Source organism: Strongylocentrotus purpuratus, unplaced genomic scaffold, assembly GCF_000002235.5.
Source record: "Strongylocentrotus purpuratus isolate Spur 01 unplaced genomic scaffold, Spur_5.0 spur5_contig_843, whole genome shotgun sequence".
Taxonomy (NCBI): domain Eukaryota; kingdom Metazoa; phylum Echinodermata; class Echinoidea; order Camarodonta; family Strongylocentrotidae; genus Strongylocentrotus; species Strongylocentrotus purpuratus.
The window spans coordinates 1,402,953-1,422,773 of record NW_022145550.1 but is presented as its reverse complement, the minus strand read 5'-3'; the positions used below and the strand labels follow the sequence as shown (position 1 = coordinate 1,422,773).

General features: G+C 36.8%; 1 protein-coding gene across 1 annotated transcript in view; it reads left to right on the top strand.

Moving 5' to 3' along the window:
- LOC587101 (receptor-type tyrosine-protein phosphatase U) overlaps positions 1 to 19,821 on the top strand; it is a 57,626-nt gene that overhangs the window by 12,232 nt on the left and 25,573 nt on the right. The window contains exons 3-16 of the mRNA XM_030990124.1: positions 3,268 to 3,543; positions 4,066 to 4,200; positions 4,967 to 5,128; positions 5,579 to 5,713; positions 6,306 to 6,464; positions 8,777 to 8,905; positions 11,110 to 11,403; positions 12,789 to 13,094; positions 14,056 to 14,126; positions 14,739 to 14,970; positions 15,209 to 15,450; positions 16,617 to 16,686; positions 17,393 to 17,492; positions 19,324 to 19,373. Of these exons, the coding sequence (XP_030845984.1) occupies positions 3,268 to 3,543; positions 4,066 to 4,200; positions 4,967 to 5,128; positions 5,579 to 5,713; positions 6,306 to 6,464; positions 8,777 to 8,905; positions 11,110 to 11,403; positions 12,789 to 13,094; positions 14,056 to 14,126; positions 14,739 to 14,970; positions 15,209 to 15,450; positions 16,617 to 16,686; positions 17,393 to 17,492; positions 19,324 to 19,373 (2,361 nt within the window). The remainder of the gene's footprint in view (positions 1 to 3,267; positions 3,544 to 4,065; positions 4,201 to 4,966; positions 5,129 to 5,578; positions 5,714 to 6,305; positions 6,465 to 8,776; positions 8,906 to 11,109; positions 11,404 to 12,788; positions 13,095 to 14,055; positions 14,127 to 14,738; positions 14,971 to 15,208; positions 15,451 to 16,616; positions 16,687 to 17,392; positions 17,493 to 19,323; positions 19,374 to 19,821) is intronic.

Below are 19,821 nucleotides of genomic sequence, written 5' to 3'. Positions count from 1 at the left end.
CAAAGTTAAAACAATTAAATAAAATGGAGGACATGTTTGAAAAACACACATAATAACAATAAACATTATTTGTTTACGATTCCAAGATACAAATTCCAACAATATGACGTCAAGCAGACTCATAATAACAAATGATAAGCAGGTGTAATCGTGTATTAATTTTATGCCACGTTGTGGTAATGCAAATTTGTTTTTTTTATTTATTATTTATTTATAGTATACATATTTATACAGGTACACAATATATCAGATATAAATCTGTTAACCCCCAGCCCCCCCCCCCCAAAAAAAAAATAATATAAAAATTGATTTTGCTCATAGATCTTTGCCTCTGTTGCTGATTACATACCCAACCGAGATGGATGGGAGGTGGGGGGGGGGGGGGGGGGCAGCTGCCTTTTAGAAATTTGAGGAACGGTTAAATTAATGACCAGTTGACCAAAGGTCCAGGAGAAGGCTTACAAGAATTAAGATCCCCTGCCCAGGGGCGGCCGAGCGACTTCCAAAGTGGGGGGCACCAACAAAAAAGGGCACTTTCTGGAGAAAAAAAAGGGCACCTACAGTGGGAAATCTCAAAGCGAAAATATACAAGTTTTTAGACATTGGTATAAACCCCTACATTGTGATTACATTATCAGGGATGATTTCAAATTTGTTTCTCTTCATACATCATACAAGATATCGCTTAAGCATCATACTTTACAGTTGGGTGTGATGTCTGAATATGCATTTACGAGCGAGCGAAGCGAGCGTGAAAAATTTCAAAGATCTATGAGGTCGCAGTGCGAAAAATTACATCTTATAAAGAGGAAAAAAGCCAATCGTGATGGGGTTATAAGCACATTCTCATAACGGAAGACTGAAAAGACCTTTGATAAGTAACATAATTATATCATCTTTAAATGCGAGCGGGCGCAGCGAGCGAACTTTGGGGGAAATTGCTCTTAGTCGCCTTAAATAAGGGGCACGTTTAATGAATACATGAAAAGGGGACAATTATCGAAAGGGATAAGACACTTATAAGAAAAGAAAAGGAGCACGTGTCAAAGTACAAAGGATTATTATAAGAGGTGAAAATGAGGCATTTTTTCACCTGAAAAGAGGCACTCACCAGTGATGACAGAGGCGTTTACGAAAATGGGAAATAGGCATTTGTTGACGGAAAAGGGGCACCCATCAGATTTTGATAGGGGCATTTATAAGAGGTGAAAAGGGGATAGTTCCCTTATTAGAAAGGAAAAGGGGCGCGTATCATTATTAAAAGGGGAATTTTCAGAATTGAAAAGGGGCATTGACCAGATATGAAAAGGGGCACTTATAATAAAGGAAAATGTGCATTTGTTGAATGAAAAGGGGGCACCGTTCGGATTTTTAAAAGGGGCAGTTATGAGAAGGGGAAGGAACTTTTTCTTTTTAATGGGGGAACTTATAAGGAAAAGGGGCACATGTTAAAATGAAAGGTGTGCTCATCCGAGTTTAAAAAAGGGGGATAGTTATTAAAAGGAGAAGGGGCACTTCTTACAAAGGAAAAAAGAGGAAGTTGTCACAGTAAAAGGAGCACCTCTCAGTTTTGAATAGGGCAATTATCAGAGGTAAAGGGGGCACTTATTAAAAGTGAAAAGGGGCACTTCTGAAACCTGAAAAGAGGCACTTACTAGAGATTAAAAAGGGCACTTATTCAAGATTATTTCAAGATTCATGAGAATGGAAAATGGACACTTATTGCAAAGGAAAATGGGAACATGTCGAAGGAAAAGGGGCACGTGTCAAAAATAAAAAAGGGCACTCGTCAGAGGTGAAAAGGGGGAAGGGGCACTTTTACTAAGTAATAGGGGCACTTGTCAAATGAAAAGGGGCACCTTTCCTTTTTAAAAGGGGGCACTTTTGGGGTATCTGAAAAAGTGGGGGCACTGTGCCCCTCCCCCCCGGGAGGGCCGCCTCTGCCCCTGCCCCTCCATGCACCGGCACATCATTGCAATATCATGTCTTAATTGCTTTGCTTTGTATATATCTCTTTGATTCCCAGAAAAAGGGAACAAAAAGGAGATTTTTTGTTTGTTTAGGGGGGTGGTGGGGGCTGCAATATTTATACAAAAAACTTGAAGCCAATACCTTCTTTTCGTAGAATTTTTTTGAAGCAGCCCCCTCCAAAAAAATAAGAAGGCGATTCTTCAGCTCACTTCTCTTACAGTACTAGGCTAGGCCCTTACGTTAGATCTAGCTATTTTATCAAGTCTTTAACTTTTAGGAGTAAAATATGATTATCCGATTATGAAAAAAGAAAAATTCCATTCCTTCATTAATCGAATATTCTACTCTGAATGACTAATCTAGTATATGATAATGATGTAGCTACAGTAGATATAGATCTAGGTCTAGTTTACTCACTAAATCAAATTGGATATTCTACTCGGAATGAATAATGATAATACAGTAGATATAGATCTAGTTTGATTAGTTATACTCGCATCACTCGATCGAATGCAGTACAATCATGCAATGCAGTGCAGCGGCCCGGTACGGGCGCCGAGTCAGTGAATTCCCCCGCCGACCCGGCCGGCGGCGCTGTACGGCTAGCTGCACACTGAGCTGAGCTGCTGCGGTAGCACTAGGCAGTAGTCTGCTAATTTATGGCCAGGACGAAAGAATGTGAACAAACATCAACCATCTCGTCTAAAATGTACTATATTCGACTTCTCAATAATGAAATCTGTGTCAGGAATAAAAAATAGACCTTCATACGAGATAAAAATGATATTTTTGCAGTAATTTACCAACAAAAACACTGCATGAATTTCAGTGGTCCGAGTAGATACAACGCACATTTAATGTACGTGCGGCAATGCGGATTGCGAGCTGTGAGTAAATTGTCCGAAATGTCATTTTTTTTGTCATTTGACCGAAAGATAAGTCATAGATTGTCTTCATTAGTATCATTTAACACAATTCCATTAAAGATTTAGGTTGGAAAGGGCATTATTAAGTCACAAAGAGCACAAACATATACACATTGGTATCTCTCGATCGATTAATCAGGTCGGGACATCTCGGCCCAGTTTTTCCAGCTGGGCCGAGTAGTCCCGTGGGCCAAGTTAGCCCGGATTCGTTTCAATATGTACATGTATGCAAGCCTTATATAAATGTATTGTTTCCTTTAGTGAGTAAATGGCTACAGTGCACATGCCATGTTTGTAGGTGCTACATGTAATGTCTTCAAGGTATTTTTTTTTATTATGGTTAATTTTTCATTATCGTCCCTTTTAACAGCTAAATTCATATCAAGTGATGGATCGTTTACAAAGACAGTCAATGTGAATGAGACCGGAGTGATGATCAGCATGACTAGTCGTTATGGTCCTGATGTGAGTGACAACGTGATTACTTGGAGGAAAGATGGAAGTGAGGTTCTACCATCATTTGGTGGGCAGACTCAGATCGGCTTCCCAAACCCAATCCAGACATCAGACCAAGGAATCTACGAGATTTACTATGATAACGAGAGGAATCAAAATAATGGAGGACTATACAGACTCATCGTCAGAGGTACATGTATAAGTGTTTTTCAGCTGAGTTCAGACTGGGCTTCTTGAAAGGGGTCATTTGTTCTCCAAGATAATGTTGTTTGTTATGATGCATGTACCAGTAAACAGTTTTGCCTCATATTTACCTTTGTTTATTTGAATCTCTGGAGTAAGTAAGTTACATGTGGAATTGTGGCTGATTATTAATTTATATACATTTTTAATGAATATGTGGAATGTGAACATTTTTGGAAAATGGTAGTGTAGAGTACTCTGATAGACAATGTCCAAGTATTTCGAAATGGCACCTTATATCGTAGGATAGACAACTTTTTCCCCTTTGCAAATTTTATATCAAAAGATTTATGAAACTTCAAATGACATAAAATTATATTATGACAGAGCCAATGACATACACTTTAGTTCTATGTTCGAGAACATTGCTGTGTAACAAAGTTTTCAATCATCTTTTCCACTTTATTTTACCCTGCTTTTCTTCTATTTTTTCATCTTTGTTATTTTCTCTCTCCCTATCTCATATTAGAATGCCCTGCTGGTAAGTGGGGTCCCCCTGAGTGCTATGGTATCTGTGATAAATGCTACAATGGTGGAGTCTGTGATGACAAGTCTGGACTATGTATCTGTCCTAACAACTTCAGGGGAACGAATTGTTTAGGAAGTAAGTACATGTAGGCCTGTAGAACTTCATTAGGAATGATGTTTTTTTTATCTGTTAATAGATGAATCAAGGAAGATATTCTTGTCTTATTCTATTGAAAATGAACAGAGTAATGTTCATGTATGGATTCTACATGTTCATTTCAAATATGTCTTTCTTCTACCTGACAAGGAGATAGGGAGATCAGAATCGTATTCATCATGTATTTTGAAATTTTATGTATTTGTAAATCTTCATTTTACTAGGAATTATTTGCGAGAAAAATGTTGATTTATCTTTTATCATTCTGTTTATAACAAGCAGATTTCTGATCTTTTGTATATTTATCTCTCATGTGTTATAAACAGTCTGTTAACGTAAAATTACTTTGTAAATACTTTGTAAATACTTTGTAAAGTGACCCTCTCTACCAGAGCTGCGGGTCATTCTAAAACAAACATTTTGAAAACAAAAAACAGCAGGGGAAAAGATTTGCTCTTGTTTCTACTTTCTTAATACCATATGCAATGTCTATTTTTAATGACCAAATAAATATCTCTATAACATTAGATTTTATGATCTACAAACTATGCTATCCATGGTTATGGAAGGGCTGTATTCAGTGTAGTGGAAACTATCATTTTTAAAGAGCATTAGACACCATCAGTAGTTTGCAAAAGGAGATTACAGGAAAGCAACCATATTTGATATTGATCTCATGAAATCTAATTTCTTATGCAAGTCTACAAGGTTTTGATACAACATTGCAACTATTTTTGTTTTCCAGTTTGTAGAACTGATGGTGGAAATCGATTTGGATTGAACTGTGAGTTTCAATGTACAACTAGAGGTGATCCTGCCACAAAATGTCATGAAAAACTTTTTTGCCTACCTGATCCTTACGGTTGTTCATGTGACGTCGGTGCCCATGGTCGTACATGTAACACACGTAAGTCTTCAATATTCTATTAATTGTGCTAAAATTATAATAGTGAAAATATCATGTATCTAGGAAGCCTAAAAGTTATCATACGTGTACGCGCAACTCAGTGGAGAAGAGGAGGAAGAGGAGGAGAAATTTATAAGAAGAAATTATTGTAACATGCCCAATTTTTTTCTTTCTAATGTATGTATTGTATCTGTCAATCAATTTTTATATCACATGTATCACCTTTAATAGAAGCTACTTTTGATTTTTCTAATGTATAACGTATGCCTACTTGTAAGTTTTGATTATAATTATATGTAATTATTTCTATATACTGTATGTCTTTATTTCTATTGTCTTCTACATTTGTAAAGCGCATTGGTATTAACTTCGGTAATTAAATGCGCTATATAAGAGCTAACTATTATTATTATTATTATTTTTGTAATGTTTTTAAAATTTCTATTACAGTATGTACTGCTGGTACATATGGTCCAGGATGTTCACAGACATGTCACTGTGCAGGCGGTGGTTCATCATGTAACATCTATAGTGGAGTATGTGCAGGTGAATGTCAGACTGGCTGGTCTGGGGACAACTGTCAAAGTAAGTCTTGGTCAGCAATGATAATAAATGATATGACATGAATGCTCTCCCCAAATAAGATAAATCAGAATTTTACATATAATGTACACTACAGCTTTGTAATTTTTGTAATTTTGTTAATTGTTTAACCTCATAGCCTACAGGACCCGGGGCTCCTGTGTTATACCTGTGTGGAATAAGATAATTAAGTAGTCAATGGGCTAACTTGAAGTTATCATATTTGTTATTGTTGTAGAAAACCCCTTCTTAAGGTGTGTTTCGGGGACGATTCCTCCCATACATGTATATTCCATTTTTATTAGGAGTAGTAGTATATGACTGGAAGACTTTATTGGATAAGTTTTTTTAGCACCAGGCTAATCTGCGACAAGGTCCATACGTAAATAAAGAAGAGGATTTCTTTTTAAGTATACACAGATTTATCTAGTGAAGGCATTGTTAAGTTCAAGAATATGTGTAATAATTGAAATTAAAAATGTAAAATATTGAATGTCTTGTTACAATGATACAATCTAATTTTAATGAGCTAATAATATTTGCTAGTAGTACCTGTATAATTGTGATTTGTAAAATATTTTCTTGTCATCCCCAGTTCCAGATGAATGTGAAGACGGCTACTATGAATCTCAATGCACTGATAAATGTCATTGCTTGAATGATGGACCATGTGATAAACAGACTGGAGAGTGCCCTGAGCAGAGGTGCGCTCTAGGATACACAGTAGGCGTTACTGGCGGGGTCATATGTCAAGGTAAAATACTATTTTTCAATAAAGGGTGTTGAATGAATTCCTATTTATGTATCTCCAGACAACATGTACATCAAGTATGGTGCAGTATACACATGGATAAATACTCAGACATCCATGTACATGTATGTATATTGGTCATATCAACCACATAATTATATGTACATAGTGCTAAGATAGTAAATACATTTATATGCATGTATAATCTGGAGGAGGATTCTAGTATACAAGTATTGACTGCTTTGTTGGGCATGGTTGAAACTGTTGCCGAACATGATCTTGAAACTGCAGGGCTTACAGACTTGAGGCAGGCTTAGTTTGGATCATCGCGTTGGGTCAGGTGGTCATGTTATGCGACCTTTTGAAAACATTCCCCTTCATTCACAAAATGTTTGGGGTAATGTTTATAAAATAATTCCCTCTCATTTACAAATAGTCCTGTCCAATTTACCTGACACTTTGTGAAGACCTTACAGCAATTTCTTGAAATGTTGGGTCCATAACGTGCGCATACATGGTCTTCAGTTTTTGTTTCTCAAAAGGTAGCACGATCACTGACTGGACATGATGAATTAATGAGTTAGCTCCTGGACACAGTTAAGTTGATTAAATAATGACCTCCAACAAAACAGCAGTCATTATTTGTTATACGATACATAATACACCTGCCAAAATTGTTCCATGTCATCCTACACCCCGCCCCCCCCCCTACTCCGTTAACGGAGGGATACCATATATGTTCCCAAACTCTCCGGCTTGTAACAAAAGAAAAAGGTCTACCCGTATTGAATACACACCAGACTTTTGCTGAAAAGGGGGGTGCCGAAAAAGGCACGTATAACAAAAGAAAAATGTCGGTCGCTGGAAACACGCATATGGGTACCTTAAATAACACTGAGTGGGGGGGGGGGGGGGGGGGGGGTCCTACACTAACCCAATTCTAACCTTTCATCCTTGACCCAACAGTGACCCATACCTTTGATTAAATACAGCCCAAAATAATCGTCCCAGGAGCAAACGTCTGAATAGAATACCTAGTTAAGGCATCATATAACAATCCTCAGTGGTGTTCTTTAGCAGAGAGAGCTTTATCCTAGTTGTGACTAAAGTTATTGTCTTAACCCTAAAAAGACTGGGCTATTTAAGGTCTTAGTACGGCCGGGGGGGGGGGGGGGGGTGACATTATGGCCCCCCTAAGGTCTCGGCCATGATAAGGCAGATTTTCGTGTAAATTTGCACACATGTCAAGTGAAGTGTATAGATGTATGACAATTTCATTACTTTTTGAATTTTTTTGTTTACCCATAAATCATATGTTATTCATATTTAAGCATTCTTTTTCACTACATATATTCATTAGACCATTTGGAATAATAATACAACAACAAATTTGGAAGAGCCAGCTTATTTCTTATGTTATCTCGTTTTGATAATTTCTTATGTATTTCACTATTTTTTTAACTTATGTAATTTATTGTTTTTTGTTGTTTTATTTCATTTCTAACTAGAATTCAACTATTTTGACTCCCCCCCCCCCCCCCAAATCACCTAAACTTTAAACTAGACCCAATAACCAATGTTTCATCTATTTTTAGAAAAAAATGACATTTCCATATGTTTTGTACACAAATCAGGAAAATGAGCAATTTTCGGGCTGACATGCAAAGACAAAAGGTCACGTGACCTTGAAACTGTAGGTCCAATTTTCAAAAAAATTCTTTTAAAAGATGTGCAAGACTCGAAAGAAAAAAAGTCAGCGAGCAGCGTGGCGCCATCCATATGTGTTTCCGAACAATCAGAAAAATCGTGGAGGAGGGGCCATAATGGCCCCCCTCCCCGGCCTTATTTATAGAGTTAATGTAGGACTGCACTACACTTTTAGCTACTGGAGCCCTCTGGTTCCTGTTAATCCCCCATGTTGAGAGCTGATTTGACTAGATAACCACCTGCCAGTGACCACGCTGGGAGATCTAATCCCTCCTGGACAAACTAGTGCAGATTGACTTTAAAAGGAAAGAGTTGGAGCCAGTGCATGATAACAAAGAGAAGAGCAGATCTAGATGTGATCACTGAATCACTGGCTGCAACAATTTCTAGTAATCCTGGACCTTTACGTCTAAGTTATACATACTCACAAAGATATGAGCCAGAAGAAAAGCTAATCATTTCACCTGATTACAATGATTAGATTTTTATGTCTATACAACCCTATTTCCAGTAGATCCCAGCCAAAGTTATATTTGCCTTTAGTATTCTATAATAATCTTTGACCAGATGTTTCCAATAAACATGAATTTGGTTTGATTATATTTCAGAGTGTGAAGGGGGTACCTTTGGTATGGATTGTCTTCAGCAATGTCATTGTGCTCCAGAGGCTTGTGAGAAGCAGAGAGGTCTTTGTAATGGACAATGCCTGGATAGCTGGTTTGGACCGTACTGTCAAAGTAATTATACCCAACATATATGTATTCTGCTTTGTTTCCTAGTTCAGCCACTATTACTATGATTATTATTCTTGGTTGTTTGACACTTGAGCATAGTTCAAACATATTTTGTATTGTTTGCTCTGTATAAAGTCCAATTTATATTTTAATGAATTTTTCTCCAACACTATACACACAGTAAGCGGAAGTTTACTGTAAAAAGAAACACCTTTTTTTCTCCTCCAAATGATTATCAGTTACTGTAATCTTGGGTAATCTTTGTACAGTCAAACTTGTGTATAGCGACCGCCCAAGGGAAACAAAAAAAGTTGTAGACAGGTGGTCCTTGTAGACAGGTTAAGCCGATAGATAAATCTAACAATTCAATTTTCTTTGTTGGTGTTTAAAAATTGAATAAACTAATACTGTTTTCACACTGGCAAAATTTTGCTTAACCCCGTACTACAGCTTGGCTAACCCCACCTATAGTACGGGGTTAACTAACCCTGCAAAATAGCAGGGCTAACCCTGCAATTGTGGTGCTAACTCCTGCTAACCCTGCAATTGCGGTGCCAAGCAAATGAATGAGAACAGAAACGAAAAAAAGTCCGGAACTACGCAATTGAGCGTATCGCAGCTGGCCAGATGCGAAGTATGTCCAATCATAACATTCACGATATCCGGGGTTAACGAACTGCAGTGAGAACAGCGTGAATTTTCTTATTCCGGAATAGGCGCTAGTACGGGACTAAAAACAGCGTGTGTGAAAAGCCCCAAAAATAGTCCAGGGTTAAGGATAGTACGGGGCTAAGAAAAGTAAGGGGTTAAGCAATACCAGTGTGAAAAGAGTATTTGAGTGGTACTTTGTTTAGTCTATATCAAAATACAAAATGATTTTTTTTAATTTTTTTTTTAAAATTGGCCGCAATTTTTTAATTCTTAGGCATATCAAAACTTATTTAAAAGAAATAAGAAAGAATCAAATAATCCCTGCAATCTGATTGGTCAATTACCATGTAATTATTTTTACTGGATGCACGCAATATCGGCGGTCGATACCACCGTTATCCTTTTTTTTTTTAATTCTCATTTTTTTTTTTTTTTTAAATAATTTTTTTGATCATTTTTTTTTGGTTATAATTATTTGTTATTCATGTTTTTTGATAATTATAATCTGTTTAATTTTTTTTTTAAAAATCAATGATTTTAATCTTTTAATTTTTATTGTTAATTTCATGATTTTGGCATTCATCCGGTAAATGTGTGACATAACAAAATTTTGTATTTTTGACAATTTTTGGGGCCCCATCTTATAAAACAGATGATGCACAGGTTTAATTCGTGGGTCTGTGGAATTGTGTGCACGCAGTACCTTTGAATTTGGTCTAAAACCATTCAAAGGTACCGCGTGCACACAATCCCTACCTACGCACTCAAACCTGTGCATCATTTACAGATTGATATCTTCTCTTGTTTAGGTTAACCTGCATGTTTATTTGTGGTAGTTTTATGATCTTGCCTATATAGTTCTGAATCTAAATACTGATACTGAAGTGCCTGAGTTGTAATCTTCTATTGGTGCAGACATGTATATTTGTATTTGATGTTTTGTTCTTTTGCTTGGTTTCTGACAGGAATATTGAGATTATATAGGTCATTCTCTTTTACCGTAATACAAACAAATCCATTCTTTTATTTTTCGATTATTACGATTGGTCAATGTTCTGTAAAGTTCATGTAGGAGTTGTTTACCATATGTATTTTATCTTAATTGTAAGTTAAATACATAAAGCAAGCAGATTTTATGAATAAAATTGTGTTTATGATTTAAAGGTAAAGACCAGTATTGGAAACGCCCCAATTTCAAAAAATGAAAAGGAAGCTCTCATTACCAATCATGTGAAAGAATATGTTTTGACTAATACATGATGATACAAAATTTGCAGGGAAAACGCCTACTAATTCATATATTTGGTAAATTTGTTTCTCTCATGGACTGTGAGAGATATAGGGTAGTCCCATATACATCTGTCTGTGTATAGTGCCAAAGAATGGGCCAAATTTCTTATCATTTTGACGATTCCAGAACCTTGCAGATGCTAGATGCTAGATGATCAATCTTTTCTGATCGATTCCACAACGTTTCTTTCACAATGCAATCACATGACCATAACTGGTCTTTACCTTTAATGTTCATTCATTTTTTTCGTCTTGGTTCTTGGCAGGAATATCCAGATTGGTTCCAGTGAGAGTGAACCCATACCAACCATCTAGCTTCACATGTTATATTGAGGGTATCCCACTTCCCGATGCCTCCTCAGTTAATCTTTACAGACGTACTGGAAGCACCTATAACAGGACAGGAATCACCAGGGGATCAAGCACTGTCTCAGGGTCAGAACGGGCTGTTGTCTTTGATGTTGATAGTGTGTATCCACAGGAAGATGGGGGATACCAATGTACTCTCATTGTTGAAACTACAGGTTACCCCAGTGTGCTTATTACCAACGCAACCTATGGTGAGCAAACTGCATGACTTCAGTTTACTCTAATGATCTGTGAGATATACCTGTTTAATAGAAAGCATGATATTACTTTAACCCTTATTGTACTGGGCTACCGTATTTTGAGCATCTCACTGACTGGGGGGGGGGGGGGGGGGGGGGGGATGCGAGAGTACTTCTGGGAGGCTCCCCCCTATGATCTCGGCCGTCGAATGTCCGATGAACATGAAAATTTGCATGTTTGTAGATATTTACGTAAGGAACAAGATGGTATAATTAGTTTGTTCCTAATATGCAAATTGTTGTCGTTATAGCCTAATTAATTATGCAAATTTTATGCATTTTACTGAAAACTCTTCATATTTGTCTGTAGACTTGTGAAGAATCTTGAAAATGTATTGGATAAATGTTTCCTTCATCTCAAATTCATGAAGTTTCATTATTTTTATGATATTTGAAAATGCATAGGTTAATTTGCATAAATTATGAATACGCAAATTATGCATTCATGAATATCAAATCTGGAAATATGCAGGGAACTAGAATCATTACAAAAATTGTCAGACTCCACTTTTTGAATGTTAAAACTCATTATTCATATGAAACTTCTTTTCTAACACAAAGTAGTTATTTTTATGTAATTAATATGATCATTTATGCAAATTTGATGTGATTTTCAAATATATATTTTTCTTATTTATTTTATTGTTTTATTTCTTATTATATCTATTGTTTTATTTCTAATGTATTCTTTTGTTCTGGAATACATCAAGTTACTTTGAGAAACATGTAAAAGCAATTTGATATCAATTCATATCTCCCACTTAAAAAGAAATACATCTAAACCTGTGTATATATATAGCACTTTTTGATGACATACATGTATGCATACTAATTATAGTATACAAATAATGAATGGTTATGAGTTCAATAGTGCGAATATGTTCATGAGTTGAAAGATTAACATTCTATTCAACGAGGCGTCAGCCGAGTTGAATAGAATTAACGTTAATCTTTCAACGAATGAAAATATTTGCACTATTAAACGAATGAAAAACATTCATTATTTGTTTTATACAACATCGAAGAAGACCTAATAGAACGTTAATCAACAAATTATGCTTTACTCCTTATAAAGATAAATTAAAGTTCGAGTCAAGCCTGCTCGATTACATGCAGATTGCCTTCGCGTCAGATACACGCAGGGATACGCGCACATGCAGCAGAGAGGTACGCAGTCTGCATATAACCAAAAATGCACGGCGCATATAACCAAAAATGCACGACCGTGCAATATACCATCTATTGAATATCATGTGACCAACAATCGTCCAATCAAATGACAAGGATCCACGTAGGTGTTGTATAATAAGTATTATCTTTTTTTGTTTTTTGTTCAGTGCTGCCAGTCATTGAGAAAGCACCAGTGATAGTGAGTACTTCCTCAACTACAGTTGGTCTCCGATGGAATGCATGGTCTGAAGAAGATGATGTAGGTGATCCTCCTCTGGTAGGATATGATGTCTTTGTAAAGAAGGATGGTGACTGGGTAGCGGATCAGAGAGTAGATAAACTAACAACATCAGCCATCGTTAGTAACCTGACACCCGACACAGATTACAGGTTTCGTGTAGCAGCAGTGAGGAATGGAACAGGTGGAACAGGACCTTTGTCTCCTAAGAACGACACAGTAACTCTCTGTAGAAGTAAGTTATGCTCGGGAGAAAAATACTTGGTGTTGGAGTTATACATTTTTTCAAACATTTTTTTACAGGTACATTGTTTGGCGCTTGTTCAGAAACCTATCAAAAATTTGACCCGTAACTCCGGTGTGGAACATACCCAAAATGAAGTAAATATTCATGAAATGTACAAATGAAGATCGATGATTTAAAATTTGTTTTGTTTATTACCTGTTTCGTGTCAATTTTCTTGTTATTTTTGGAGTATTTCTTGGGAAAACGATGATATTAGTATACACTTTTTCACAGGTTTCACATCAAACCACTACACAATACAAGTGCATACTACCAATAGTGGGTTGCGGGCGGGCGTGCCCTTGTGTGAAGTTATCTACCATAATGAGGATTTGAGACATTACGGTATGTAGGTAACTTCACACAGGCGTGCGCCCGTCCGCAAACCACCATCGGTATGCATTTTTGGTACATGTTTTAGTAGGGTATCTCCACACCGGATTTACATGTCAAATTTTGGATAGGTTTCTGAACAAGCGCCCATTGTTTTTGCATTAGTAATTGATTTGTACATTTCGATGTACATTTTGGACATTTATGCACTATTCATTGATTGAATGCACTTTCCATTGAAATCTTTAACCTATCTAGTTTTTTAGTAGAATCTGTATGTTATTTTGTTTTCCATTCATACATTCCATTTTTTAATTGTTTTATCTTTCTAAATTTTGATACAGAAAATTTTCTCTACAAAACACGCATTCTCCCCCAAAAAAGTTTATAGTGCCCTTGACTGTGTTTTTCCCAAAGGTAGTTTCATTTTTTAACTCATTGAAATTTGATTTAAAACCACATGAAGAGTGTTTGTTGAAGCAATGCATGATTTTACCATGACATGCATGTACATGTAATGAATTCATCTTCTATAGGACCAAGCCAATTAGTATCTTCTATATAATTTTAACTTCAGAACCCAGTGCTTCTCCAGCTATACTTCAAGTTTCAGCCATCAACCCTAAAGAGCTAGAGGTGACATGGGAGGTATGAACTGTTTGAAGAATAGCTGTTTGGTCACTTAGTGAAATGTAGTTGGATGAAAAGACTTGTCCAGAGCAAAAAATGCATAAATTTTAATAGTCACAATTTCATTACATTGAGGTAGAACTACACCGTTATGATTTGGAGTTGGTAAATATCTGTTTTACCTTGATTACACTTGATTTTATCTAAAAATTTAACTGAGATATGTCAAATATGAACATTAATTATTAAACTCACTTCACTATCTTGCCTTTTGCATTCTGGATGCTTCTTTACTTACTTCTCAACATTTGACTACCGGGTAAACAAAATAATTTGGATTTAAAAACAGGTGTACAAATTTCTCTGTTTGCCAGGTAACAGTGTGTGCTTGGGGATTTATAAAAAAGAGTTTTGATTTAATTTCACAGAAGGAAGCAAATAAATAGGTTTTGGATTGAGAGATTCTTCTTCTGCAGGATGCTCCATCATATTGATTGCAGCATCCTTATTAATGTGAAAAATTGTAGACAAAATATGATAACATCTTGTAGTTTTGTGTATAAGTGTGAAAGTATCATCTTTTACATGGTTGTGCTATATGTAACATATATTTGTACCTTTATGTTTCAGCACCTCCCCTCAGAATCAGCAGAATGCAGGAGTGGAGTGACTCATTATATGATCTACTATGCTCCCTCTGGTTCAACTTCTTCAAACTCTAACTTGGTTTCTCGTGACGTTAGCTCCTATGTGATAAGAGGGTTAGACACCTATCTGGACTATACCATTCAATTGACTGCATCAAATAAAGACGAGGAAAGTGATAGGAGCAGTGAGACTATCGGCAAAACACTTGAAGAAGGTAAGACTTCATCAGCTAGTTATCTTGGATTCTTGAAAGGAAATAGTCTTATTCGTATAGATATAGTAAAATATATGCGAGGGGGAGGGGGAGGGGGAGGGGGAGTGGGAGGGGGCGGAGGAGGAGGAGGAGGAGGAGAAGATGAAGAAAGAACTTGCAATCTATGCACATTTACACCCTCTCATACAAGAGTATACAAGTTTGTTAATTAATAAACCTTCCTGCTTTCCCTTCACAGTTGCACCTAGTCCCATCAATGTGGCTATACCGCGCAGTACTACAAGTTCCTTCACTGTATACTGGTCTACCCCTCTACCATCTAACAACAATGGTAACATCCAGAAGTATATCATCCGCTACCAGCAAACTGATCCCGTTGACCCCGATGGGAACTATAAGTCAGAGGAAGTATTGAACAGTGCGTTTGAAGGAGAGCATACTGTGGTAGACCTGACAGCAACAACAAACTACTCAGTCCAGGTAATACTTCAATATTTATTGATAGGTATTTATATACCACTAGGCCTGTGATTGGTCAAAACCGCAGGCATAAAATTTGCTATGGACTGCTTGGTAGTATAGCAAAAGAATATAATTGGGTATACCTCTATATGAAATTTAGCATACAATGCAAGGATGCAATACATGCGCAGCAATGGATGCACGCAGAGGACATGAGCACCTTTGTCTGAGATTTGACACCACCTGCATGGCCTCTAAAAGGATCACTGGAGATGAGGTTTTAAGAACCAACACTGGAGGAACTTTGTTCATAGAAGATAAAAGAGCCAATTTTCTGTTTGGCAACACTCTCTGTATGGATTGTGTCCTTGTAAATGCAACATGAAAGGGCAAAAAGGTATGGTCTTTTAGAAGAGTTACTAGATGGAATCTAGATGGATCTTCGACTACGTGCATTGAAAATGATGCCTCCGCCATATTTTGCAAACCAAAACAGAAGAAATTTTTAAAATTCAAATTTGATTGTAATTCTTTAACAGGTTTTCATAATATCGTGATTACAAGCTATTTTTCATATACATGTATGACCCTTTGATCTTTGACCTCATGATCCTAAAATATAATATGATCATTGGCTCTGCAAGATACATACATGTCCTGAGTTTGATAATAATAATCCATCCGTCCATTCTATTGACACTACGTTCACAAACTATTTTTGCATACATAATGAGCCTTATGACCTTTGACCTCGTGACCCCAAAATCATATCATTTCATTGGCTCTGCAAGATACAAACATGACTTAAGTTTGGCAGTTATTGGGATAATGCAATCATGAACTATTTTGCATACATAATGAGCCCTGTAACCTTTGAAATTTGACCTTGTGACCCCAAAATCTAATCAGTTCCATTGGCTCTCCAAGATACATACAAGACTTAATTTGGCAAGAATCCATCAATCGGTTCTTGAGATAACACGATCACGAGAACAGAACGTATAGACGTATACGGACGTATGTACAGATGGACGGACAGAGAACTCGATATGAAAACATTAATAGAGCAAGTTCCTTTTGGATAAGTAACCTGAGATTTGCCCTGACTTGGATGATAGAATTTCAAGAAAGAGGTCAAATGTATAGAATTATTTTTGTTATGATATCAACATTTCTTTATATAGGTACAGACTGTTAATGGAGCTGGTTCTAGTAATTGGTCAGAACCTGTGAATGCTAAGACGATACAATCAGGTAAGAGCAGTATAATGCTAAAAATTTTCCATCAGAAATAGACCCTTTGGCTCAAATTGCTTCTTCAACATGGGCTCTAAATGGCTAATACAGATTGACGCCAAATGAAATGAGTGACATGAAGCAGAATTGAATTTTGCTTCCATATACTTAACAGGGATCATTTAACAATGTTAAATCTGAGATGCACGGCCTACATGTTATCAGTGTCTGTGATATGGTGTAATATTGAAGCCCTAACAAAAAATGAAAAAACCTTTGAGTGACCGGTTTTACCATACTTGTTTTCCCCAATATGTGTTATGAAAACCGTTTGGCAAACGCAAAATTTGATTTCGATTTTCAATCATAAATATCTTGATAATCAGACAGGCGATCAGCTTGTAAAAGTCATGGGGTTCTTGACCGACCTAAAGGTTTATAATTATCATTGCAGCATGAGCTAAATCAAGGATTTGTTTAAAGGATCTAAGACAAAGTTACCGGATCCCTTTTATTATATTCAATCCTTTTAAGTGAATATTGTTCGTAATTGCACAATACATGACTTTTTAAAACAAAAAAAAAAAAAAAAAAAAAATAAGTATGAACATCTTGCAACTACAAATTTCCCAATCTCCATAGGCTTTAATACAGGAGCCACACCATTTTTTATTCGAGTGATACTTTGTATGAGTCTTATTTCATGTGTTTTACTACACTGCAGGTGGCCCTCCTCCTCCAATAGGAGCGATAGTAGGGGGTGTCATGGCTACCCTCTTTATCTTCATCCTGGTCATTATTCTCACCCTTGTCATCTTTAGAAGGTAAGTAACAGAGAGACCGTTTTCCCGCAAGGTTCATTTAAATAGTAGAAATACACTGTAAACAGATACTAAATGAAAAATGAAACAATGACAAACTTTCATCCATTTTTTGAGTAATTTGCAAAAAGACGTTACTACAAACTGACCCAATTTATTTGTGAAATGAATAATATCAGAGTACTATTATCACCCTCTGTGATTTTCTTTTGCAATGTTTTTTATGGTTATGTTCATAAAGGACTCTTTACACAGAAAATTTAATCTTTGCTGGAAATTGTTTGTCAATAAAATTGTTGCATACTATGACATTCAATTTGAAACCAAAAGGAAATGAATGTTGAATGTAAATGATATCTGAAACTCAATTTTCCAGTCTTTGTCTTTCAAGTTTTCTTGGTAATCATACAGGAAATGTGGTATATATGTTTACGGCGTGCAGATAGTCTGAAAGCTAAGTGCTTCCTGATGAGACCTAATTCTTGATTTTAAAAAAAAATGTTCACTTCATATTTTCAAAGGTTTTGTTGCATGATTAATATGGTTTGCAGAGCACACACACAACATTTTATTTGAGATTTTTAACTGTTTCCAGTTCAAGAGTAATCTATACTGGTGTTAATAATCATATTCACTGTTTATATAGCGCTTAAAGGCATCGTTTAACAATGTTAAATCTGAGATGAACGGCCCTACATGTTATCAGTGTCTGTGATATGGTATAATATTGAAGCCCTAAAAAAAATTGTGCTTCAAAATGATCAACAAGTGCCTCAAAAAAGTAAAAATCTTTGAGTGACCGGCATACCCATTTGCCCCAATAGACTGTAGTGTTATAAAAACCGTTTATAGGCAAACACAAAATGAAATTTCGATTTTCAATCATAAATGAATTCAGGCTTGCCTGCACACAATGTTTGCACATTCTCCACTCCCTGGGGAGCATTCCAGCCCGGCACCATTTTATAGACACTCACCATGCTGAACAACCTACATTAACATTCACATCCTACGTAGGGCCATGCATCTCAGATTTAACATTGTGAAACGATGCCTTTAATCGCGGAAGAGGTTTACGGTACACCATGTGTTAATTAAGTCCTAGAAGGACTAAGGAAAGTGGATAGAAAATAGAAGTGACATCAGAATTCATTTAACCGGTTAATTATACATCTGTAACCTGCCCGCCGAAACCGCCGACCAACACACACAGAGCGACACCACTAATAGCCGTCCTCACCGCCGATCGATACACCCACTCAACAGCCGACACACCGCCCGCTACTCCGCCGACACCAACCACACGACGTCCGCATAGCCGCCGCCCACTCGTTTCCCGCCAATTCACGCAACTGAGCGTCACCACCGACAGCTGCCTGCCAACCCGCCGAGCCCGCCGGCCCAATGCTTTCCCCCAAGTCCGCACTCACGCCATAAGGACCGCGGCACGCCTAGCGAACACTCACTCCTGAAGACGGACAGTCAACCTGTCCGAAACATCGAGTCTACTCTCCTGCTCCTGCTCTGCAACTCTACTCAACTCTCCAACTCAATCCAGTCTTCTACTCAAACCTCTCATCCTGTCTACAACTTTCTGGTTTACAGTCCTTTTCAAGACTATACTCTCTTCCGAAAGATACTCTTCCTTCCAACCTCCACTTTCTCGCCTTTCCATTTCACTTCTATTTTCTATCCACATTCCTTAGTCCTTCTAGGACTTTACACATGGTGTACCGTAAACCTCTTCCGCGATTATTCATACCACCATGCAAACCTTCAAACATCATCTGATGCCTTTAATGAATGAATGATCTTACACCTTTATTTTTCATAGGCGAAGAAACAACGAAGGACAGGATACCAAGGCTATTGATAAGCAGGGTGGTGAGTTGAACATTTTACTTGATAGGTAGATTTGTGAAACGGAGCGGCACAAACAGACGCATCCGGAACACAATATGCATAACTGGTGAAAAGTATAAATTTATCACACAGATGTAGATCAACGTGAATGTATTCCTGTTGTATTCGAAGACATGTATCTGAATACAACCAACCACTTATTCTGTATGAAAATTAGTGGTTTGAATACACATGATTGTATTCAAACCACTTGTAATAGTATTCCTTTGTATTCCTATAAGCCGAAATATGTAAATGAGGAATACAAACAAGTATTCAAACCACTAGTATGCAAATTAAAAGACGAATACTAGCTACAAATTAGTATTCGAACCACATATTTAGTATTCCTGTCAGCTCAAATTATTCGAACCACTTTGTTAGTATTCCTTTGTATTCCTATAGGCCGAAATATTTAAATGAGGAATAC